At 46.1% G+C, this 19,486-nt stretch overlaps 8 protein-coding genes across 8 annotated transcripts; 4 read left to right on the plus strand and 4 right to left on the minus strand. All coding sequences in view use genetic code 12, as the record gives it.

Moving 5' to 3' along the window:
* Window positions 1-4: 4 nt before the first annotated feature.
* On the minus strand, window positions 5-640 carry RIP1 (ubiquinol--cytochrome-c reductase catalytic subunit; the record flags this gene model as incomplete). The annotated part of the gene is made up of 1 exon (XM_025482688.1): window positions 5-640. The coding sequence occupies one exon, from the start codon at window positions 638-640 to the stop codon at window positions 5-7; it is 636 nt and encodes a 211-aa protein (XP_025337306.1).
* Window positions 641-994: 354 nt separating this feature from the next.
* Window positions 995-3,733, minus strand: CXQ87_004243 (putative E3 ubiquitin-protein ligase; the record flags this gene model as incomplete). Its single annotated transcript, XM_025482689.1, has 1 exon — window positions 995-3,733. The coding sequence occupies one exon, from the start codon at window positions 3,731-3,733 to the stop codon at window positions 995-997; it is 2,739 nt and encodes a 912-aa protein (XP_025337307.1).
* Window positions 3,734-5,590: 1,857 nt separating this feature from the next.
* CXQ87_004244 (uncharacterized protein) lies at window positions 5,591-8,796 on the plus strand (the record flags this gene model as incomplete). Its single annotated transcript, XM_025482690.1, has 2 exons — window positions 5,591-6,724; window positions 6,748-8,796. The coding sequence occupies 2 exons, from the start codon at window positions 5,591-5,593 to the stop codon at window positions 8,794-8,796; spliced, it is 3,183 nt and encodes a 1,060-aa protein (XP_025337308.1).
* Window positions 8,797-8,899: 103 nt separating this feature from the next.
* NUP85 (Nup85p) lies at window positions 8,900-11,101 on the plus strand (the record flags this gene model as incomplete). The annotated part of the gene is made up of 1 exon (XM_025482691.1): window positions 8,900-11,101. The coding sequence occupies one exon, from the start codon at window positions 8,900-8,902 to the stop codon at window positions 11,099-11,101; it is 2,202 nt and encodes a 733-aa protein (XP_025337309.1).
* Window positions 11,102-11,243: 142 nt separating this feature from the next.
* Window positions 11,244-11,827, minus strand: CUP5 (H(+)-transporting V0 sector ATPase subunit c; the record flags this gene model as incomplete). The annotated part of the gene is made up of 2 exons (XM_025482692.1): window positions 11,244-11,712; window positions 11,814-11,827. The coding sequence occupies 2 exons, from the start codon at window positions 11,825-11,827 to the stop codon at window positions 11,244-11,246; spliced, it is 483 nt and encodes a 160-aa protein (XP_025337310.1).
* A 1,087-nt stretch (window positions 11,828-12,914) lies between these two features.
* CXQ87_004247 (RNA binding protein) lies at window positions 12,915-13,289 on the plus strand (the record flags this gene model as incomplete). The annotated part of the gene is made up of 1 exon (XM_025482693.1): window positions 12,915-13,289. The coding sequence occupies one exon, from the start codon at window positions 12,915-12,917 to the stop codon at window positions 13,287-13,289; it is 375 nt and encodes a 124-aa protein (XP_025337311.1).
* A 230-nt stretch (window positions 13,290-13,519) lies between these two features.
* CXQ87_004248 (uncharacterized protein) lies at window positions 13,520-16,806 on the plus strand (the record flags this gene model as incomplete). The annotated part of the gene is made up of 2 exons (XM_025482694.1): window positions 13,520-16,774; window positions 16,801-16,806. 2 exons carry the CDS (start codon window positions 13,520-13,522, stop codon window positions 16,804-16,806), a joined length of 3,261 nt encoding a protein of 1,086 aa, XP_025337312.1.
* A 29-nt stretch (window positions 16,807-16,835) lies between these two features.
* On the minus strand, window positions 16,836-19,052 carry CXQ87_004249 (uncharacterized protein; the record flags this gene model as incomplete). Its single annotated transcript, XM_025482695.1, has 1 exon — window positions 16,836-19,052. The coding sequence occupies one exon, from the start codon at window positions 19,050-19,052 to the stop codon at window positions 16,836-16,838; it is 2,217 nt and encodes a 738-aa protein (XP_025337313.1).
* Between the last annotated feature and the right edge of the window lie 434 nt (window positions 19,053-19,486).

Raw genomic sequence — 19,486 nt, forward strand, 5'->3', positions numbered from 1 at the left:
ATGCTTATCCGATGACCAAGGTGGAGTCGTCGGAGAACTCGTACTGAGGAATCTCCAAGTTCAAAGGCGCAGGGCCTCTTCTGATTCTACCAGAGATATCGTAGTGGGAACCGTGGCATGGGCAGAACCAGCCACCGAAGTCACCGGCCTCACCAATAGGCACACATCCCAAGTGGGTACAGATACCCAACATGATCAACCACTCGGGCTTCTTGACACGGACATCGTCGCTCTCGGGGTCTCTCAAAGACGACACGTCCACGGACTCAGCCTCGGAAATCTCATCGGCGGTTCTGTGTCTGATGAACACAGGCTTACCTTGCCACTTGACAATAACGTTGTTACCTTCTGGAATGGCACCAAGCTTAACCTCAACCTTGGCCATGGCCAACACATCGGCAGAAGCAGACATGGATGAAAGGAAAGCCTCGACAGTGGATTTAGCACCAGCAGCAGACAACAAACCCATAGAGCCGACCATGAAGTAGGTGAAGTTCTTGTTCTTCAGCTCAGATCTCTCGTTAAGGTATGAGGAGAAGTCGGGCTGCTTGTATGGAGTGAGGGCGGAGGCCAGGGAGGTCAATGTCCTGGCGGCACCTTTCAAGCCCAAGCCGCTTCTCAAAGTTCTGTAAGCAAGCATTGTGTGGAATAGATGGTGAGTTGAGATTTTGCTTGAGTCTGTAGTAGGTTACTTTTTCGCGCTTAATTCGCAACTCATTCATTGGCTGGATGCAAGCCGGGTAACCCCGGGTACAGTCTCTTCCAAGACATGCCTCAGTGCCAATACTGAACTCATAGTAAAGTTATTGAAATATTCAGCATAAAGGAAGAGCAAGCTAAAAGGGGATCACCTGTTTTTTAAAGAATCTGTTGCTTTCCACTGTTGCTGGTGTGTCACGTGCCACTTTTCAACGGTGCAGCCTCTCGCATGTCTTGCATTACTGCACTACTTTTCGCAGCCATTTCTCGCAGCCATTCCTCGCATCCATTCCTTCTATTTAATGCCAAACCCTGCTGACATGTTCACCGCCTTTCCGAGCTTATCGGCCAATTTGCTCTTGCTGTTGTAGTCATATAATGCTAATTCGTTAAAACATGTGTGTGCCACGGGGAGCCTTTCGCTGTCTCCTCCGGGTGTCCGGAGACGACTGATCTTGAGCGTGAGGTTCTGAATTCCCGTGGCTGGTACTCGATCTGAGCCCGTGATGAAAAGAAGCAACTTCTTTTGTTGCTTGTATGTGAGCTCGCTGACGTACTCCCAAAACCACTTGACCGTGGCGGAATCAACTGCTTCCTGCTTGCTGGGCCAGCCGCTGTAGTTTGTAACTGATTGAAGCACATCGACATCGAACTTGCTCTCGTCGCTTCCGCACAAAAGAAGCTGGATTTCCTCGGGCAGAAACAACGAAAAGGCGTTGCCGTCCACCACGTTGGAAAAGCCGCCCTTGAAAGCACAGAGCTGCTTGTTCATTCCATCCCAGAGGAAGAAACGTGCGTACTTGTCGATGTATAGCTCACGATTGTCCTTATCGACATTGACATTGGAGCCACCAGGAATGAGCTCCTTGGTGAATTTGTTGCCGAAGAGATCGGAATAGCACACCTCGAAAGTCAAGTCGAGCGCTTCAATCTCCTCGGCACTGTACTCTCTCAATCTGAACAAGTTTCGAGCAGACATAGGGAAAATCTCCTGGTAGTCTGCCAAACCTATGGGCAAACCCAAAAGGATCTTGTACATGGCGATTGGAAACTTCAAGTCGAGGATAGTTGAGTTGTAAATGGCAAGGCCAAGGATAGCACCAAAAAGGTAGTACATCTCAAAATTGTCCACTGGCACCACATTGAACCAAAGAAGGTTGGAGTCTTCGACGTAGCTCAACATACCAGCATTGGGGCTGAAAAGTGCTCTTGTGAGAAGCAAGAACCACTCCTTCTTAAGTCCACCAGCATCCACGCCGGGCTCATTGATGAACTGAACACGCAAACTCTTCTTCAAGTTATTCGGATTAAGCTGGATGCAGCGAAGAGAGTCCTGGACGATGCGCTCACGACGGACTTTTACTCTAAAGTAGACGTCCAAAGTGATACGGCGGTCAAGAGAGTTGATGAATGCCTCTTCAGCCTTCCTCTCCATCTGTCTTCTGGCCTCGTACTCAAGGATGGCGATCTTTCCACCTAGAGAAATGAGGAAAGGATACTGGCAGAAGTAGAATGTGGTGCCTGCTGTCTCGCTGAAAGGAGCATGGTTGGTGCCGTGAATGTAGTCAATGACAGTTTGAAGAGCCGGCTCTGCATTGTTTTCACTGCTACTCAGCTTTCTCTTGCTCAGCCAGGCATCAAAGTCCAATTTAATGTTCACATAGTCCACCAAGGAGTTGTAGAAGGTGTGCACTGGTACCTTGTTCTCGCCGTACCTGATGTAGTTGGCCTTCATGAGAATACTCAATGCACCTGAAGCCGTCCGCAAATGATAGTTCAGCGAATACTGATGTACCCGAACCTTCATATCCGACTTCTTCTTTTTCGAGCCCTTGCTCCTTGGACTCGAAGGATTTGCCATCAATTGAGGGTTCACCGGTGGGAACAAAGAGTCCATACCCTCTACTTCGTCCTTAAGATAAGAGTACTGGAAGAACTCCTCGTCGTGTGCCTGGGGTACGCTCCTGCTTCTGGAAACTTTGGGTGTTGGTTTGACAAGATGGGTATTATCAGTGGGAGATACTGGAGCATCAGGCAGTCCCAGGTTCTTTCTTCTATGATCTGTTTCTGGGATGCCGCCCAGGACGCTTCTGTGATGGCCACTCAGGCTGCTTCTTCGAGCCAATTGGGGATTGTTGGCGAAATAAAAGTACTTCTTCAAGTGGAAAGTAATGTACAAGTTTATGAGCTCCACCTTGGCAAGGAATTTGTCGTGAGAGCGCTTCAGAAACCACGAAGCCACGTAGTTTCCAGCCAATGTTGTTTCTGCCTGGGCAATAATGCCTAGCACACGCTTGAGGATCTCGTAGCAGAGCGCCTGAATCTCTGGAACCTCCACCATAGATCCTATGCGGTGTTGGCACCTCTTATCGTTGTTGGTGAGAGCCTTGGACAAGAAAGGGATTTCGAAAAGCACCATCACCCACAGAAGATGGCGAGGATCGTCGCTCAAGTGGAGTGGAAGCCTTTTGAGGCAACTGCAGGCTCCTGAAAGCGCATAATACAAAGGTCTTCTGGAAGGAAGCGATGCAAGGAGCTCAAAGACCTGCCTGATCTCCTCGTAGTTCAAATTGGCTGTAGAGTAGTGCGGTCTTCTCTGCTTCTTGAGCCTGAAAGACTGATTAATGCATGCCATGGACCCGAAAGCCTGAAGAAGGTAGTCCAGCACAGGCTTCAAGCGATCGTGGAGGTCTCTGCTGTTCTCAATGGGTCTCTCCAATGCCTGATCAACGAGCATCTTGACGTACTTCAAAGAGACAAGATGCACTGGAGGCTCGACTGTCAAATCGAGATGCAAAAGGTTGGTTGTATGGCAATGAGGACAGCTGAACTTTTGAGCGTCCTCGGGGAAAGTAAGCACCGATCCACAGCAGGAGCATTTACAGACGTTCTTGGACTTGTCAGCCTGGGCCTTAAGATCCAAGGCTGTGTTGGACGGACTGACCTGCTGTTTTGGCGACGACGAGATCTTGAGAATATCCAAGATCTTCCATGATGACGATGTTTTTGGCGGCTGAGTAGACGCCTGGTTCATACTAGGCATGCCACAGTGCAAGGGGACCTGTTGATCAGGCGAATGCTAGGGATATTAAGGCAGCGATATATGGACCGAACAAAGATCTGAAAGCCAGATCTGACAAAGCGGGTAGAAAAAAAAAGATTGCTAGCAGGGTAGGAAGAAAATTGACTGGTTTACATGAGCCCAGATGGAAAGCTCGTAATGGCTATGGCACAAACGGGTGCTCTGCACAGTAGGTTGCTGGCGGCTGAGCAGGAGGCAGAGTGTTTGAGTTGAGCAGTGGTGGTATGAAAAAATAAATTACATTTTTGAAATCTGCGCTTTTCAATGCACGGATTTTATTTTCCAAAAATACAAAAGTCGCCTTTCGGGTGGTTTCTGGCCGTACCCCTGGAAACTTCGGTAGGCGCTTTCGCACCCATTTGGCGACCTTGCGTCTAGAGATCTGGTTGCTTACAGTGCTTCCTTGCTGGAACTGGAAAAGCTGGAACAAGGGAATTCGGCGATTCGGCAAGTTCGGAGAAATCTGAAAAACGCTATGCTTTTCATTTTTTTAATTGTCTCACTTATCGGCCTAATCCCAGGGTTCGACCGAAACCCGTTCGCAGCCATTCGTGGCGCATGCCCTGTTCTGGGCACCCAAGAAATAGCGGTCACAATTGACCCTGGGTTGCAATTGTTGGACAGTGAGGAGATTTTGCAGTTTCTGTAGAGGAAGTGAGGGCGGACCCAATCCGGCCAGGGTTCTGGAAAATGTGTTTTGTGATTCGGTGGTTTGGCGTTGCAGATTCCAGTCGGTGCGATAGATAAGGCCGAGGGGGTTCTTGGTGGTGATATGGTGAGAAAGAGATTGGCGACGTCAGAGGGGCAGGCGTAATAGGAGTTGAGAAGGTGAACCACTTATAAGTTGTTATATGGGGTTTACTTTTGTAAGGCAAGGTTTGGGGCTACCTGGGTATCAAGGGAGAAGATTGGCTGCGAAAGGTGGGCTAATTATAGCCAGGCGATGTAGAGATAAGGCAACATTTGATCGGGGGTTTTGGGTGATTTTGACAAATGAATAGAAAAACTTTCGTTCTCTTCGTCTCCATTGCTTCGCTTCTATACTCTGAGATAGTGGCCCCTGGTGTTGTCGTCTTTCCTTAATAGGAACGGTGGCTGCTGGTGATCGAGTCGCGAAGGAACCAAGCCTTCAATAAGGTTCGGGCGCCCAACTCGGAAAAAATAGCCTTCGGTTTTTGTTTATTTTTATGTGGTGACCATTTCTAGAAGTTGGGTGATGTTCTAGGCGTGCAAACTCTGGTAAGTCGTAGTCGGTGCTGCTGTTGTCAACCCAATGTCATGCACCAGTCTGGCCAGAAGGCCCCACAACAATTAAGAAACTTTTGAAATGATACTGCTATAACATGCTGCTAAGCTGATTTGGACTTTGAGATTTTTTGAGTTTTAGTTGCTGAGTTCATCAGCCCTGTGAATGGCGGTATGTCATCAGTACGTCAATGGTTGCAAATCGCACTGTGTGGCAGTGTCATGTAAGACACCTCCATCACGAAGCTCTTCGGACCACATTCAGCTCAAAATTTATCAGTAATTAACAAAATAGACCATTCCATTCTTCTTTGGAGCATTGCCGACATGAAATAGTTAACTGACCATGGTAAACTATGAAGAACCACAACCCCAGAACCTCAACGAGCTGAATACATTTCTGTCAAATCGAAGAATTCGATACATCCACTCAAAATCAGCTCTTTCAACGTTTTCCCTTATTCATCAAAATGGCGCCTGATTGACCCATAAATCGCAATTCATCCCCCACTCACTAGTCCTCCATCGGACTGATATCAACAGTCGCGAAGCTTTAACCGCAACATGGCTCGTCTTCTACATGTGGTTCAATGCCCTGAGGGCAGCGGGTTCTGCGCCTCATACTCAGATTCACAGAATCAAAGAATAATAGCGGTTGCAAGGGGCAACTATATTCAATTCTACACGTTTGAGCCAGACCACACAGGGTTCTTGAAGGAGAGAAGTAAGACCTACTTCGAGCAGCCCATAACCTCCATGGCGAAAGTAAGAGGCAGCCAGGGAGATAGCTTGATTGCGATTGCCAACAATACTGTCTACGATGTCACACTGGACAAGAGGTTTCTTATGCCTTGTGAAGACTTCGGAAGCTCTCCACAGAACTTCTTGATGTCGTTCAGTGTCAACCGTAAGGTGGCAATTGCAAGACTCTCGACAAATGGAAGAACATATGTGATTTACAATGAGAAGACGAAGCGCCCCGAGGTCAAGGTATCCTCGTTGGGATGTGCTCAGATCAAACAGGCCGTGACACTAGAGAACTCAGATACAAGGTTCGCTGTGTTGTACACCAGCTTTGATCTTTCGTACTCGCTCAAGTACCTCGAACTAGATAAGAACTTGTCGGTGAACATCACTAGCCAATTCCAGGCATTTGTCGAAGCTCCCTCTCTTGTGGTGCCCATGACATACGGTGGAGTCATGGTCTTGAGCAATTACCGCATCTATTTATTCCCAGCTCCAAATCAGACAACGCATCTAGCGGACTCCTTTGAAGATCAGAGAGGCACCTCTGTTAGCAATGCCAGAAACGTCATTACCATCGATATCAAGCTGCTTCCATATCTCACCTCGTTGTGGACTTCTTATAGCAAAATAGATCTGGAAAGATACTTACTATCCACAGACACGGGACTCACCGCCGTTGCATACATTCGCTCGGCCTTCACAGCCTCTGCTGTATCCATAGAGGCATTCAGCATACATGACATTGGAAAAAGCACCATCGCTCAGTCCATGTGCCATGTCGAAAATAATGTCTTCTTCGCTGCATCAAAATACTCCCGCTCCATTCTTTTCAAAATAATGCCTACAGAACCACATATTCTGATTTTGTCATTTATGCCTTCTTCGCCTCCGGTGATTGATCTTGCGTACAGTTTCCATGCCAATACGTTGAGGTACCTGCCTGACATCTTTGTATGTCAAGGAGGGTTCCACAGTGGGAGCTAAGGAAGATTTCTTATAACTCTTGGAAAGCGACGCAATTATCGACACTTCGATTAGACGATCCCTTCGCCGAGGTAGTTCTGCTACTGCCCACCAATCCTTCATCGGATTCGAAGATCGTGATTGGCATCAAAGTGAATCTGAAAATTGAGGAGATCTACACGATTTCCAACGGACTTCAGAAATATCGCGGGACCTTCGTGAAGACCAACCTTCAATTCCCGCAAGCTAATGTTGTCAGTGCTGTCCTCTCTGGAACATTCACTGGGCAGCACAAACTTCAATCAAAAGACTTTATTGTCAAAGCTAGCGACACAAGTTCTATCAAGTATTCCAAGTTGTTGTCGAATGGCATGCATCTTTATGTTTCTGATAATCACATCGTGTGTGAGAGTGGAAGTTCTAGAGAAACGTGTGACTTGCAATTCTCAGAAAACTCTATCACTGCTTTTGATGCAATTTTTTATGAAGGATCCCCTGCTTCTTTGGTGGGATACACCGACGGTCAAATCGAGTATTTCCGCTTTAATGGCTCCAAAGTTTCCAGTAAGTTGTCCTTAAGGAGCGGAGACAAAAATGAAGGGCTAAGAGATGCCAAAGTCTGTTTCAATGCTAAGGAAGAATTGGTCGTTGTCGCTCTCGATAACGGGGGCAATGTTCATCAATACTTACTAGAGCACGATGCCGTGATTGCTTCGTCAGTATGGAACTGTAAAGGACCAGGGCCTACGGCTATGGGCTCGGACGGGAGTATGGTGGTTCTTTACGATACACATAAGGTGTTGGGATTGGTGCCGAAAAGAGGAAACTTTCTCAATCTCTGTGATTTCTTCTATTCTCCTAAGGCGATTAGAGAATGTGTCGTTCTACTGAAGTCCCATGCCTTGGTTGGAGTATACCTTGAGGATAGAACATTTGTTACTGTCTCTCATGAAGATAAGAAAGATATCATCGATGCTCACTTCTCTGACAAGTTGTGGACCAAGGTGATCAGCATTCCTCGCACACATTATCTTGTTTGCATAAAAACAGACATCAGGCCCACTAAGGGCCAATCAAGGGTGGCTACACTCAATCTTCTTGATGGCAGAACCATGCGTTTATTGCACACCTTTTCCAACACCTCCCTGCAATTCAGCGACATCTGTTATGTGCCTCCAAATGAACTTCACGGAATAGCACCATTATCATTTGTGGCACTTCAGACGGGAACCAATTCCATGAGTCGTTTTCCTCTCTTCAAAATTGAAGGTGATAAAATTAGAGAGGTTCCCAATGTTCATCTGATTTTGAAAGATATGGAGCTGGTCTCCTTCAGTGTCGTACGTTATGATCCTTATCGAGAATGCCTTCATGCCGCCGGCGAGGACTTTGTCCTGCTTAGCTTTACAAACAATAATGAAGTCCTAGAGTTGAGGGCAGTGGATTCCATCGGCAGGAACTGTGTGCTTCAACATGTTACTGACATAGCATGTGAGCCTGAGAGAATATTCATCTTGGATTCTTTCAGAGGACTATATGAGAAGACTTCAAGCAATTTTGAGTTAAAAGAGCAAAGTGACGATGATTCCAGGATCACTGCTATTTGTGCTTTACCAACTGATTCGAATCAGGAGTCCTCGGTCGTTTTTGGCGACAGCCTGGGCCGTGTACACATAAACGGAAACGTTTTTCAGGTGTATTCACAAATCAACACATTGAAGTATGTCGAGGAAGACGGTTCCGTGCTCGTGGGAACTTTGAATGGAGGTATATACAGATTGACGAGCAATTTGGGACCAGTCCCTGAAGATTTGCATGATGTGGGGAGGTCAAAAATCACTTCCGTGCCTCCATTCGCTTCTTTGGTTACAGGCGCTGATGCAACACGGGTCTATTTTGCCAACACCATCCAGGATTATGTCGAATCTGATGGACATCAAAGAAAAGAGCTTGCTTTGCTCGACGCGTGGTGCAATGCATCCGACAAAGGGCTCAAGAGAAAAGAAAATTACTCTGACTCACAGACTCGAGAGATTGCGGAAGTTTTAGATTATATATAGATGCCTTGCTAAGAAGCATGGCAATACATCTCTCATCTGCAGTTCGCACCCGAAAAACATATGTTGGAAGTCTCTGTTGATAATTGAAGTTAGCCTATACACAATGAATTTCGATGACATAGAAATGCTAGATATTCCAGACGATACGTCGTCTACGCATACAGAGTCGTTGGGTTCGTCAGACTCTCCAGAAACGCCCAAAGAAAAAGAGTATCCCACTTTATCAGAATGGCTTCATCTGGATGAGGACTTGAAGTTCCAATTCGATCTCAAGCGATACAAAAAAACATTGGCACCCCCTGATGCGTTTCAAAAGGCTCATTTTGACTATATCTCCTCGTTGTTTAAGGTTGTCGAAGACTTGACCAGCCACGATGTTCAGATACTTCCTGAGGATTCTCTGGAAACCGAGCCATTGGGTGTCGTGACTTCTCTGAGAGAGATCTCCAAGAACGCAAAGAAAGAGGAGAAAACAAACCGCATCAACAACGCATTTACAAAAATTGTGGAAAGCTACAGTCGTTTTCTAGACTCTGTGAAAGATGACTTGCAGGATGAGGACTTGGATGCATACTTGGATCTCCAGTTCTTGCTTGAATTCATTCAGGCTAACGAATTTCCTCTCCAAGAACGCCAAAAACCCGAGCTTCTTGTGAAATGGGTCAATGAGTACCACCCAAAGCCTGAAGATAGCTTTGTCGATGAAGTTGTCTACAACACCCCAGAGCCATACTTGCATCCCGAATTTTGGACCACCTACTTGGGCACTCTACTCACACGTGGTATGTTTAGCCACGCTGCTCAATCGATAGACTCCTCAAAGTACCAGCAATTGGGAGAGGACTCGCCATTGTACACAATCATCGCTGACTTCCATGTCTTAGTTGACAGCTACACGTCCATGTCTTTGAAGGGACAGTTTCCAGAGTGGAAGCGAACTGCTTGCGAATTGAGAGACAACTTCAAGAATTTCAAACAAGGCATTGAAGACGAGAAGCATTTGGTGATCGCCAGACAGATACATGAGTTGCTCAGAGCCATCACTGGTCTACCCAAGACCTTGGCGGGTTTCACAGAGAAGTGGTACGAACTTTATGCAGCTCTTGCTCTCTTCCAAGTTCGTGACGATAACAGTGTCTACCAGGACTACTTTGAGATTGCGATGAGTGAGAAGAACAGTGCCGACCAGAGCGATCTCGAAGAAGCCATCACACATGTTGCTCTGGGAAAAGCCCTTCTTGTGGTCACAGATCTCGACAAGTATGATCCTGCCACTGCTGCCTACGTCAGTAAGCTTTATGAGCTCAAAAGCCTTTTCTTTCCTTACTACAATGCCGCTTACAAAGAGTCTTTTATCAACGATAGCGACATTAACAAAAAGTACATTTCGGACTATCTTCTCACAAGGCACGCATTTGAGTGTTTTGAAGTGCACCCACTTGCTAACGTGGGTATTGGTCTTTTCCTCCACCCAGTGATTACGCCGACGGCTGACTTTAATTTAAAAAACCGCAAGATCGTTGCCGAATTCTTGCCGCATTACAAATGTTATACGAACGACGACATGGAGTGGGCTCTCACTGTGTGCGCTAAACTTAATCTTCCAGAGGTCGCCAAAAAGCTCTATTTGCAACAAGGTAAGATGTCGATGGAAGATGGCCATTTATATGAGGCCCTTAATATGTTTGTCAACTGTTATGACGAAACCTCCACTTCAAAGGAATCTTCGCTGGCCATGGAGAGAATTCATTACATTGTATGGGAGCTTCTTTTCCAGGATGCTCTCTTGAACTGCCTTCCTGCTGAGGACGACCTTTTAAATAATATTATTGCTCGTCAAGTGGACCCATCGTTTGAGGTCCATCCAGTCATTCGCCAGTGCATTGCTCCATATGCTGTGTTGGTGGAATATCTTAATGCCATTGATGACGAGCGTTCTTTCAAGAAGAACATATCTCGTATATTCCACTTGATCAGATTCAAGTACATGCCCAAAAAGTTTGTGCCACTTCTATTTGCACAGCTCCTTCCGTTGTTTTCCCTGCCACAGCTCACGCTACCAGATCTTATAGTGATGATTGAGCTTTTGGACTCGTTTGAGATGCTGGTGAAAGAGGAATCGGAGGAGATTTCGAAGTTGTATGCATTTGCGGTGGAAAGTGCCGATGAAGTACCTAGCGAGCACGACTGGAGAAAGGTGTTACAAGCAAAGGGCCAGACAATACCTGAGACTGTAAAGGCATTGGTTAAGCGCCTCCGCAACGACATCGCAGTGACAATTGGCAGGGTCTACATCAAGCAGTAGATATTTCATCTATTTCGATAATGTATAGGGAAACCGATCATTGCCTCGCCTACAAGGTGGGATAGAAATGAAAAAGAAACAGAATGTAAATATGACGGTCAATGACAGTTGATGAAGGAGATGATCCTATTTTGGAGGAGTCTTAACAGGTGACGTCCTGACTGGCTCTAGAGTTCAACAACAAGGCGACGATCAAGCCGTACAAACCCAAGACTTCGGCGAAAATCAAAATCAAAAGCATACCGACGAACAATCTGGGCTGCTGGGCGGTACCTCTGACACCCGCGTCACCGACGATACCAATGGCAAAACCAGCAGCCAAACCAGCCAAACCAACGGACAAACCGGCACCCAACTGGATGAAGCCCGAGTACAAGGCCATCTTCTGGGACAAGCCGTCGGTCAACAAGACGGCCACGACCAAACCGTAAATGGCAATGATACCAGCCAAAATGACAGGCACAATGTTCTTGAACAACAAGTCAGGTCTCAAGACACAGGTGGCACACACACCAACACCAGACTTAGCGGTACCGTAAGCAGCACCGAAACAGGTGAACACAATGGCGGCAGTGGAGCCGATGGCACCAAAGAATGGAGCGTAGACTGGGCTATAATTGTTAGTATCAAGATTGCGGTGACGATAAGCGATCCCACGAATTGGCCAACGTGGCTGCCCTGGGGGATCTGAAAATGCCTTCAATGTACATACCACAAGTCGGACATTATTCTGAGTTAGTGGCACAGATGGATGAGGTGAATTGTAGCGACAAGTCAACCGATAGATTACAGGTGGCTAACAAGAGACGTAATTTTTTCTCGGGGTCCGTGAGCGGTGTGCTGTGCTGTGCAGGCCCATGTGCTTGAGATTACGCACGTCTCAGTTAACCACAGGCTGGATGGAGATTTGTGTGATCCAGGTGGGTTTTGAGGGATTTGTGTATTTGTAGTGATATTTGCCGGAGTTGGTTTTTGGGGATGGGTTGGATTTTGAAGTTGGGGTAGTGGGGTGGTGGAAAGGGTGGTAGTTTGGGTGGTGTAGGTTTCAGCAGCACACATGGTTGGACAGGCTTTGAAAGATTTTGGTGCTTAGAAAGTGGAAAAGACTCTATCAATTTGATGGTATTTTGGTCTGGCTTTTAATAATTGGCTGAAATTTTGTGAATTGATATGAGGTTTGCGTTGATTACGTGTGGCTAGGAAATGGCTGCGAAATTAGGCACAGTATATACTGTTACTGGATAGCATAAACTGATAGTACAAACGATCAACACATAATACTTATTCTTCTTTCAAGAACAGACCTATGATGAATTTAGCTCGTAGTCGGATATACTTCCCTATAACAGGAGTAGGCATTAGATGAGAAGGCGTATGTTGAAGTCGTCTCGTTTCATAAGAATACATGAATAGCTAACAGTCGAGCAACAAAGATAACTATATGGTGACTAAGCTTTGAGTCTGTTTGGATACTGCTACTAATGCTCCACTAAAGGGAAATGATATTATTGGGACCACCTGGATGGGCTGTTTTATAGGAAACACCTGATTTCGCAGCCATTGAAGAATAAAAACAACTGATACCTACAAGGGGCAAAACAAATCTCCACCTAAAATCAAAAGTCCATTTTTTTTTTTTACATTGGCCGACAATCCACGTCCCAAAACCATCCACCACACCCCATTTCAGCCCATCCCTCTAAGGCCACTACTGCTTTTCCTGCACACACTCCACACACCAACCTCATCTCGCACAGAGCTTTTTTTTTCTTCTCTCTATCGGTGAGCTATTTTGCAAGGAGCCTAATCAACAATGTCTAACCCTAAAGCCTTCCCTTTGGCCGACTCGGCCTTGACCCAGCAGATCTTGGACGTCGTCTCCCAGTCCCAGAACTTGAGACAGCTCAAGAAGGGTGCTAACGAGGCCACCAAGACCTTGAACAGAGGTATCTCTGAGTTCATCATCATGGCTGCTGACACCGAGCCAATTGAGATCTTGTTGCACTTGCCTTTGTTGTGTGAGGACAAGAACGTGCCTTACGTTTTCGTGCCATCCAAGACTGCCTTGGGCAGAGCTTGTGGTGTTTCCAGAGCCGTCATCGCTGCCTCTGTCACCTCCAACGACGCCTCCTCGATCAAGAACCAGATCTACGGTATCAAGGACAAGATCGAGACTTTGTTAATTTAGATTGTATAATAGCATCTGGGGTATCAAGGTGTAGAGCTGACTGGAAGGCCATGGTCTTAACGGCTTCTCCGGTTGGTAGCCAATAAGCTATTGCCGATTTAGTCACACTGGACCTTCTTTATCCTAATAAACAACAGTATTCACCATATTTCACTGTCGATGTAGGTATTCTGTAATCTCATCTCCATCGCGAAAAATATAGCGCATCGCATCACAGTAGTATCATCTACATGGTTGAACTAAAGACCGCTGAGGGCACCACCAAGTACCTCAGGTCGAAGGGCATTCTGCCTCAGGAGGCTGTCACTACGGCAGATGCTCTTTTGAGCGGCTCTCTTGACGTCTTTCTCCTCAACAAACACCACTTTGTGTTTGACCTAATATGCGATCGAATGAACGAGTTCACAGGGAAAGACTTCAAATCATGGAAGCTCGAGCCACTGCTCTGGAAGCTATGGAGCACTGTTTGGCATCTTATGGGCCAGCTGCCGTTGGATCTCGATGCAAGAAGTCAAAGCTTCCGCAGAGTCAAGTTGGTACCCATCATGACCAGTGTTATAGAACAAGCTGATGCCGATGCCTTGGATGCAATGTTCTCCTGTGTTGGTGAATTTCTTGTATCTGGCTACATTGAAGCAGACGAATACACTGTTACCGGGCTTCTAGGTGCCTATGCTGAATGGCTAGAGAAGCATACTAATGAGAGAGTGAACAATTGGACACCCGTGGTGATCCAGCTTTTTGAGCTTCCTAGACAATCTTCAAACTACAAACCAACTAAAAAAAGTACGGCAAGATACTTCGCCAACGTGCTCCCACACCTTCTTAATTTCCTATCTTCAGATGTGGATGTATCGCTCAAACCAACGGTGGAGCTTCTTGCACAGCAGAACAGAACATTCCTTTTTGAAGTTGAGTCCGCCAAAACGCTTTGCTCCCACATGGACGATGTCACAGCTTATGAGAGTCTCACAGACGCTGCTGTGGAGTATCTCTTCCACGAGGTAATTCGCAATTTGGCTGCCACAGACATTGCCTCGTGTGAGAGTGTTTTTGTCAGCATCACCAAGAACGAGAAATTCAGCCAATTGTCGGAAAAACTTCTTCACTTCTTGGCTAAAGTTAACAGGGCGCTTTCCACAGACTTCTTTGAGCAATTGTACACTACAGAGATGACAAGACAGCCAATAAGATGGGGACTTGTTGGACACATTATCTCCTTGAGCCCTGAACTAGCTCAAAAGAAGACAGATGATATTATAAAAGCAAGTGAGAGCCTTAGTGCAGAGGACATCAATATAGTTGCATCCAGTTTGGCCCAGGGATATATACTTGCCAGAGATTTCGACAAGTTCATTGGAGAAGTGTATCCCCGTGCATTGGAAGCAAACTCAGCATGGTCCTCAGATGATGTTTTGGACCATTTGGCTTCCAAGTGTGACGAGCTTTCAGGCAATCAGATTGCAACCTTGATTCTGGAGGCATTGAAAAGCAGTGAGAAGGAGAAACTTGTGCTTCTTTCAAGGGGTCTCCTTCGATGCTCCGTCTCCAAGCAAGAAGCTTCTTTTAAGGTCTTTTCTGATGAATCGTACCTCCAGAAGGGCTGGTCTGAGGTGGTCTACTACCTTTTATGCATATACGGTGATGAGATCAAGACAGATGATATATTGAAGAAGGTCATTCCAGATGGACCATCTACGAAGTATGACTTCTTCTTGACATTCAGAGTTGCTGAGTTGAAAGGGGATGTGGGAGCTTTGAAGGAAAAGAAGATAGAGAAGTTCGTCAAGAAGCTCAGTACCAATGAAGCTTTTGCTTACGCAATGAGATGGCTTGTTCTCACGGACCTGTTCGATAGCATCAACACAGCACTTCTACAGAAGTTAGCTGAGGGCTCCAGCGAGCAGTTTTTGAACTTCTTCACTACCGAGGCAACTCTCATCTATGAACTTCCCGGATTTTTGACATCACTTGCTTCATTTATTACCAAGAATCCAAAGTTTCCATACACAAAAAATCTTTTTTGCATGATGCCTTCGACGATCTACAGAAAGTTCTTCTCCTCCTTTACTGACAAGCTATGCAAGGATGCTTTGAAAGATGATGAGGCAAAGCTTATTCTCAGGCATGTCTTTAAGGACGCGAACGGGTCCTCGATTCTTGAGAAAGACCTTGATCTTTTTAAGAAGTTCACTGCATCCGACAATTCTGAACTTACAACGCAGATCTCACAGCTCATTTGGAATGGTCACATAACTCGTTTCAAAGACTCTGCATCTGCTGACTTCGTCAACAATGCACTTAAGCATTTACTCAAGGCATTGAAGAAGAAACCTGCTGCGGCTGATATTAGACTTTCTCAGGTTGTGCTCAATGGCAAAAGATCCAGGGACCCGAGCTTCCAAGCATCTCTTGAGGAGCTTTGTGACGCTTATGTGACTTTTGTCACCAAGAACAAAGAAATTTCCGATGAAGAGATCAACGTTCTTGCAAACCTCCCATCACCACTTTCCGACAAAGTTAGAGCACTGTTGAAAGCATTGCTTAAAGCAGCAGGCAAAAAAGACTTGAGTACACAAACGAAATCAAGCCTTTTTGTTCTCGCTACTAAAACATCAACCAGCGATCTCCACGGCGCTCTTTTCCTTTGCAGCTTATACTTAGCTCTACAATTGGACACCCCTGTGCTTATGGATAGCCTTTCAGCATTCTTCAAGACATTGTCTCAAGAAGACTTTTACGAATTATACTTGCATTTACTCGCATCTTGTGAAGATGCTAATCCATCATATTTGGACCCAACGGTGAGATTACTTTCTACACTTGCTCATCACCTTGACAAGACTCACCAAAAGGAACACTCCAAGTTGTTTGTTTCCACAATCCTGGTTATCAGTCTGCGCATAGAAGACATAGAAGAAGAGCAGACCATCATTGGATTTCTTTCTGCATTGACCGTGATGCTTTCGGATCATGTCTGGATTGTCTCTCAGTATTCTGTTGAGCTTATTTTGGCTACTGTCGGAATCGTATTCAAGAAAAGCCAGCATCGTGACAGTTCGACTGTCTTCATAGCAGCCATCAGTCTTGTATCATACATTGTGTTGTTTCATCGTTTCAGACTCACTTCACGTTACCATCTTCTCGTGGCGATCCTCGTGGAGGCAATGAAACGCCTTACTAGAAAGGAAGTGACAAATGAAGATGCTACTGTGTTCGGGAGAATTTTGGTAACCCTCAGTGAGCCTCCAATCCAAAGATCCACCAAGGAGAATGACTCTCTCACTTCTCAGTCAGCCATCTACAAAAGAGCCATCAGAAAACAGGCACACGTTTTGTTGATTAATTATGTGCATATGCAAGTGTCTGCGCCGTTGAAGAGCTCTGTCACGGACGCATTAATGCCCGGTATCTACAGTGTCTTTGGGCTTTTGTCAAAGGTCGAGTTGCAACTCGTCAACCAACTCCTTGACCTGCTGGGCAAGGTCTATTTTAAGAACTTGTACCAGAGTTATAAGGATCACGGCAAGTGGAAGAACTGATGAATCAGTCTATATTAGGTACCCTCTGGAAACCGGCACGAGATGCCGCAGAGCTAAAATAGGCCCCAAGCATTTCAAATCTGCTCCAAACCACAGCATCAAGATTATCGTAGGTAGTAGGGTTATGCAATTCATGAGTGGTGTGCTCATATCTGAGAATATCTTTCCGTGTAATGGAACCAACCAAAAGTCCGTCTTTTTGGACAAGAACGTGACGAGGTCCAAGACGAACGAAGATATCCATGAGATATTCTAGTGTACAGTCGATGCTGACGACGAATGGGGCGGGATTGATGATTCCAGCCATATCAACGCCAGATGATTCAGGAGTGGGTGATGATTTGAAATAGCACTCATTCTCATTGCCGTGAGTTCTCACAACATGGTCCAAATCGGATCTTGTCACGTAGCCAAGAATTTCCGGTGCCTCTTCGGACATGACAACTGGGTACCCTCTATAAGGGGTTTTCTCTAGTATACTTTGAATTTGAGCAATTGAGTAATCCCTGTCGGCAGTAAATATGACCGTGACAGTGGACATGGCTTCAGCAACCGTTGCATCAAACCTGAACTCCTCCTTTGGATCAATATAAGGAAGGCCATTGAAAACAATCATCTGGTCTGCGATACCGCCTTGACCAAATCTGTCATTGATCAATTTAGTGACTGTCACTGCAACCATGGTAGGAATAATGTAGCGAACAGCTCCAGTGAGCTCAAACATGATAATAGCCACAGTCACAGTAAGATGTGTAATACCACTCAAAGCGGCGCCAGCGCCAATGAAAGCGTATGTTCCTGGAATGACGCATGTCTGATCCGGAACACATGTTCCGAACATGGAGGAGTCGGGATGAGCTCGATATATTTTCTCGACAACGATACCGATGGCTCTACCAAAAGTAGCACCAGCAGCCATTGAAGGTACGAAAATACCAGCGGGAACTTTGCAGCCATATGTGACGATTGTCAAGATGGATCTGCCCAAAGTTGCAATTATCAAGGAAAGGAAAAGCGTGGTTTTGCCCGAGTCAGGCTTGCACAATGCATGCAGCGAATCTGTGGAGCAGTCATTGAAAAGGGTTTGCATGACCTCTGTCATGTCCAATTTCAAGAACTGGTTGAAGTAGCAGAAAGCCGCACTTATGATTGCAAGAGTGACGGCCTCGTGGATGGCATATGGCACCAAGTATTTCTTACGGAAGCCAGCTACCCTCTTGTTGAGTTTAGAGACAATGACACCGTAAACACCACCGAACGCACCCAAAAGAGCATAGAACGGTAGGTCGAACCAGTGCCATGTGTTATGGTAGGAGACCTCAAAGAGGACCAATTGACCCGTGCGGAACGGATTGAGTGTGGACAATGTTGCAACGGCGATAAGGGCGCAAACGTAAGACTTCCAAAGCGTCAGAAGTTGGAACACAGAGGCGATTTCCTCCATAGCAAAAAGCACACCGCCCATGGGAGATCCAAAAGCGACAGCAACGCCAGCCGCAGACGTAGCTGTCAAAAATTCACGCGATTTTGAGGCCGACTGGCGGTATTTCTTGAAAAGCTTTGCAATGCAGTTACCCACACAAACAGCATAGTGGACAGAAGGGCCCTCTTTCCCTAGGGAAAGACCCAGTGCAATTGCCAAGGGCAAGCCCAAGCCCTTGATGGCCAAAGTCCACCAGCCCAAGAATCCCTTCATGACAAAGCCTGACACGATACACTTGATCTCAGAAATACCAGACCCAGCTGCTGCGGGAGCGAAGCGTCTTACAATAAAAGCGCCTATGCCCAGAAACACTATCAGCCAAAAGATGTAAGCCAAGTATCGTAGAAACCCAAATCTCAGCCATGGCTTCCAGTTATCACATTCTTCCTCTTGGTCCCAGCAGCAGAAGCCCTGACTTAGATAGTAGTTCAGTGAGCAGTAGCCTAGTCTCATCAGTGCTAGCCAGGCTGTTATAACATTAAGACACAGCGCGATGAAGCCAATGATAATTCCCATTGCCATAAGCACAAGCCACGTTCGAGCGTTTTGCACAATCTGTTGTTTCCACGAAGTTACAGGTCTCTTTCGTGCTAGTCTTTCTCTATGTTCCTCCAATTCGTCGTCCATCCAGTCGATTGTGACAAAGTCGTCATAGCGTGCTACGGCACGCACTTTATCCTGGTGAAGCCATTCTCCTGTTTGCTTGGATCGGAGCTCTATATGTTCGTAGCCTTCCATTGTGAAGAAGTAAATGTGGACTTTCCGATATATCGCATAGTATACCTGGCATAAGCCCGTGCACCACGACGTGGGGGCTTTGAAAAGCTGGACCTATGGGGTCCCAGACAAAAGTAAGAAGAGATGCTTTGAATCTATGAGGAACGGTTACGGCGACGAGGCTGAGAGAAAAAATTATTATGTAGCTGCTGTGAATGATACAGCTACGCACGTCAAAGCCACGTCTGATTATCAGATCAATCAGTGCGAAGACGTCAAAGAGTCGGAGCCGAGATTTAGACCCTGAAAAAACAAAGTGCCCGAAAAAAATACAATGAGGGTGAACTGTCATTTTTGTGTTGAATTTGATTGGTTCTTTGCGTGCAAGGCTGGGTGATTTTGCATCCGAGCTGCGCCAGGACTATTAGTCGCCTTGCATACCTAGATGCTTTTGA

The sequence above is a fragment of the Candidozyma duobushaemuli genome, assembly GCF_002926085.2.
Source record: "Candidozyma duobushaemuli strain B09383 chromosome Unknown D_B09383, whole genome shotgun sequence".
NCBI classification, from domain to species: domain Eukaryota; kingdom Fungi; phylum Ascomycota; class Pichiomycetes; order Serinales; family Metschnikowiaceae; genus Candidozyma; species Candidozyma duobushaemuli.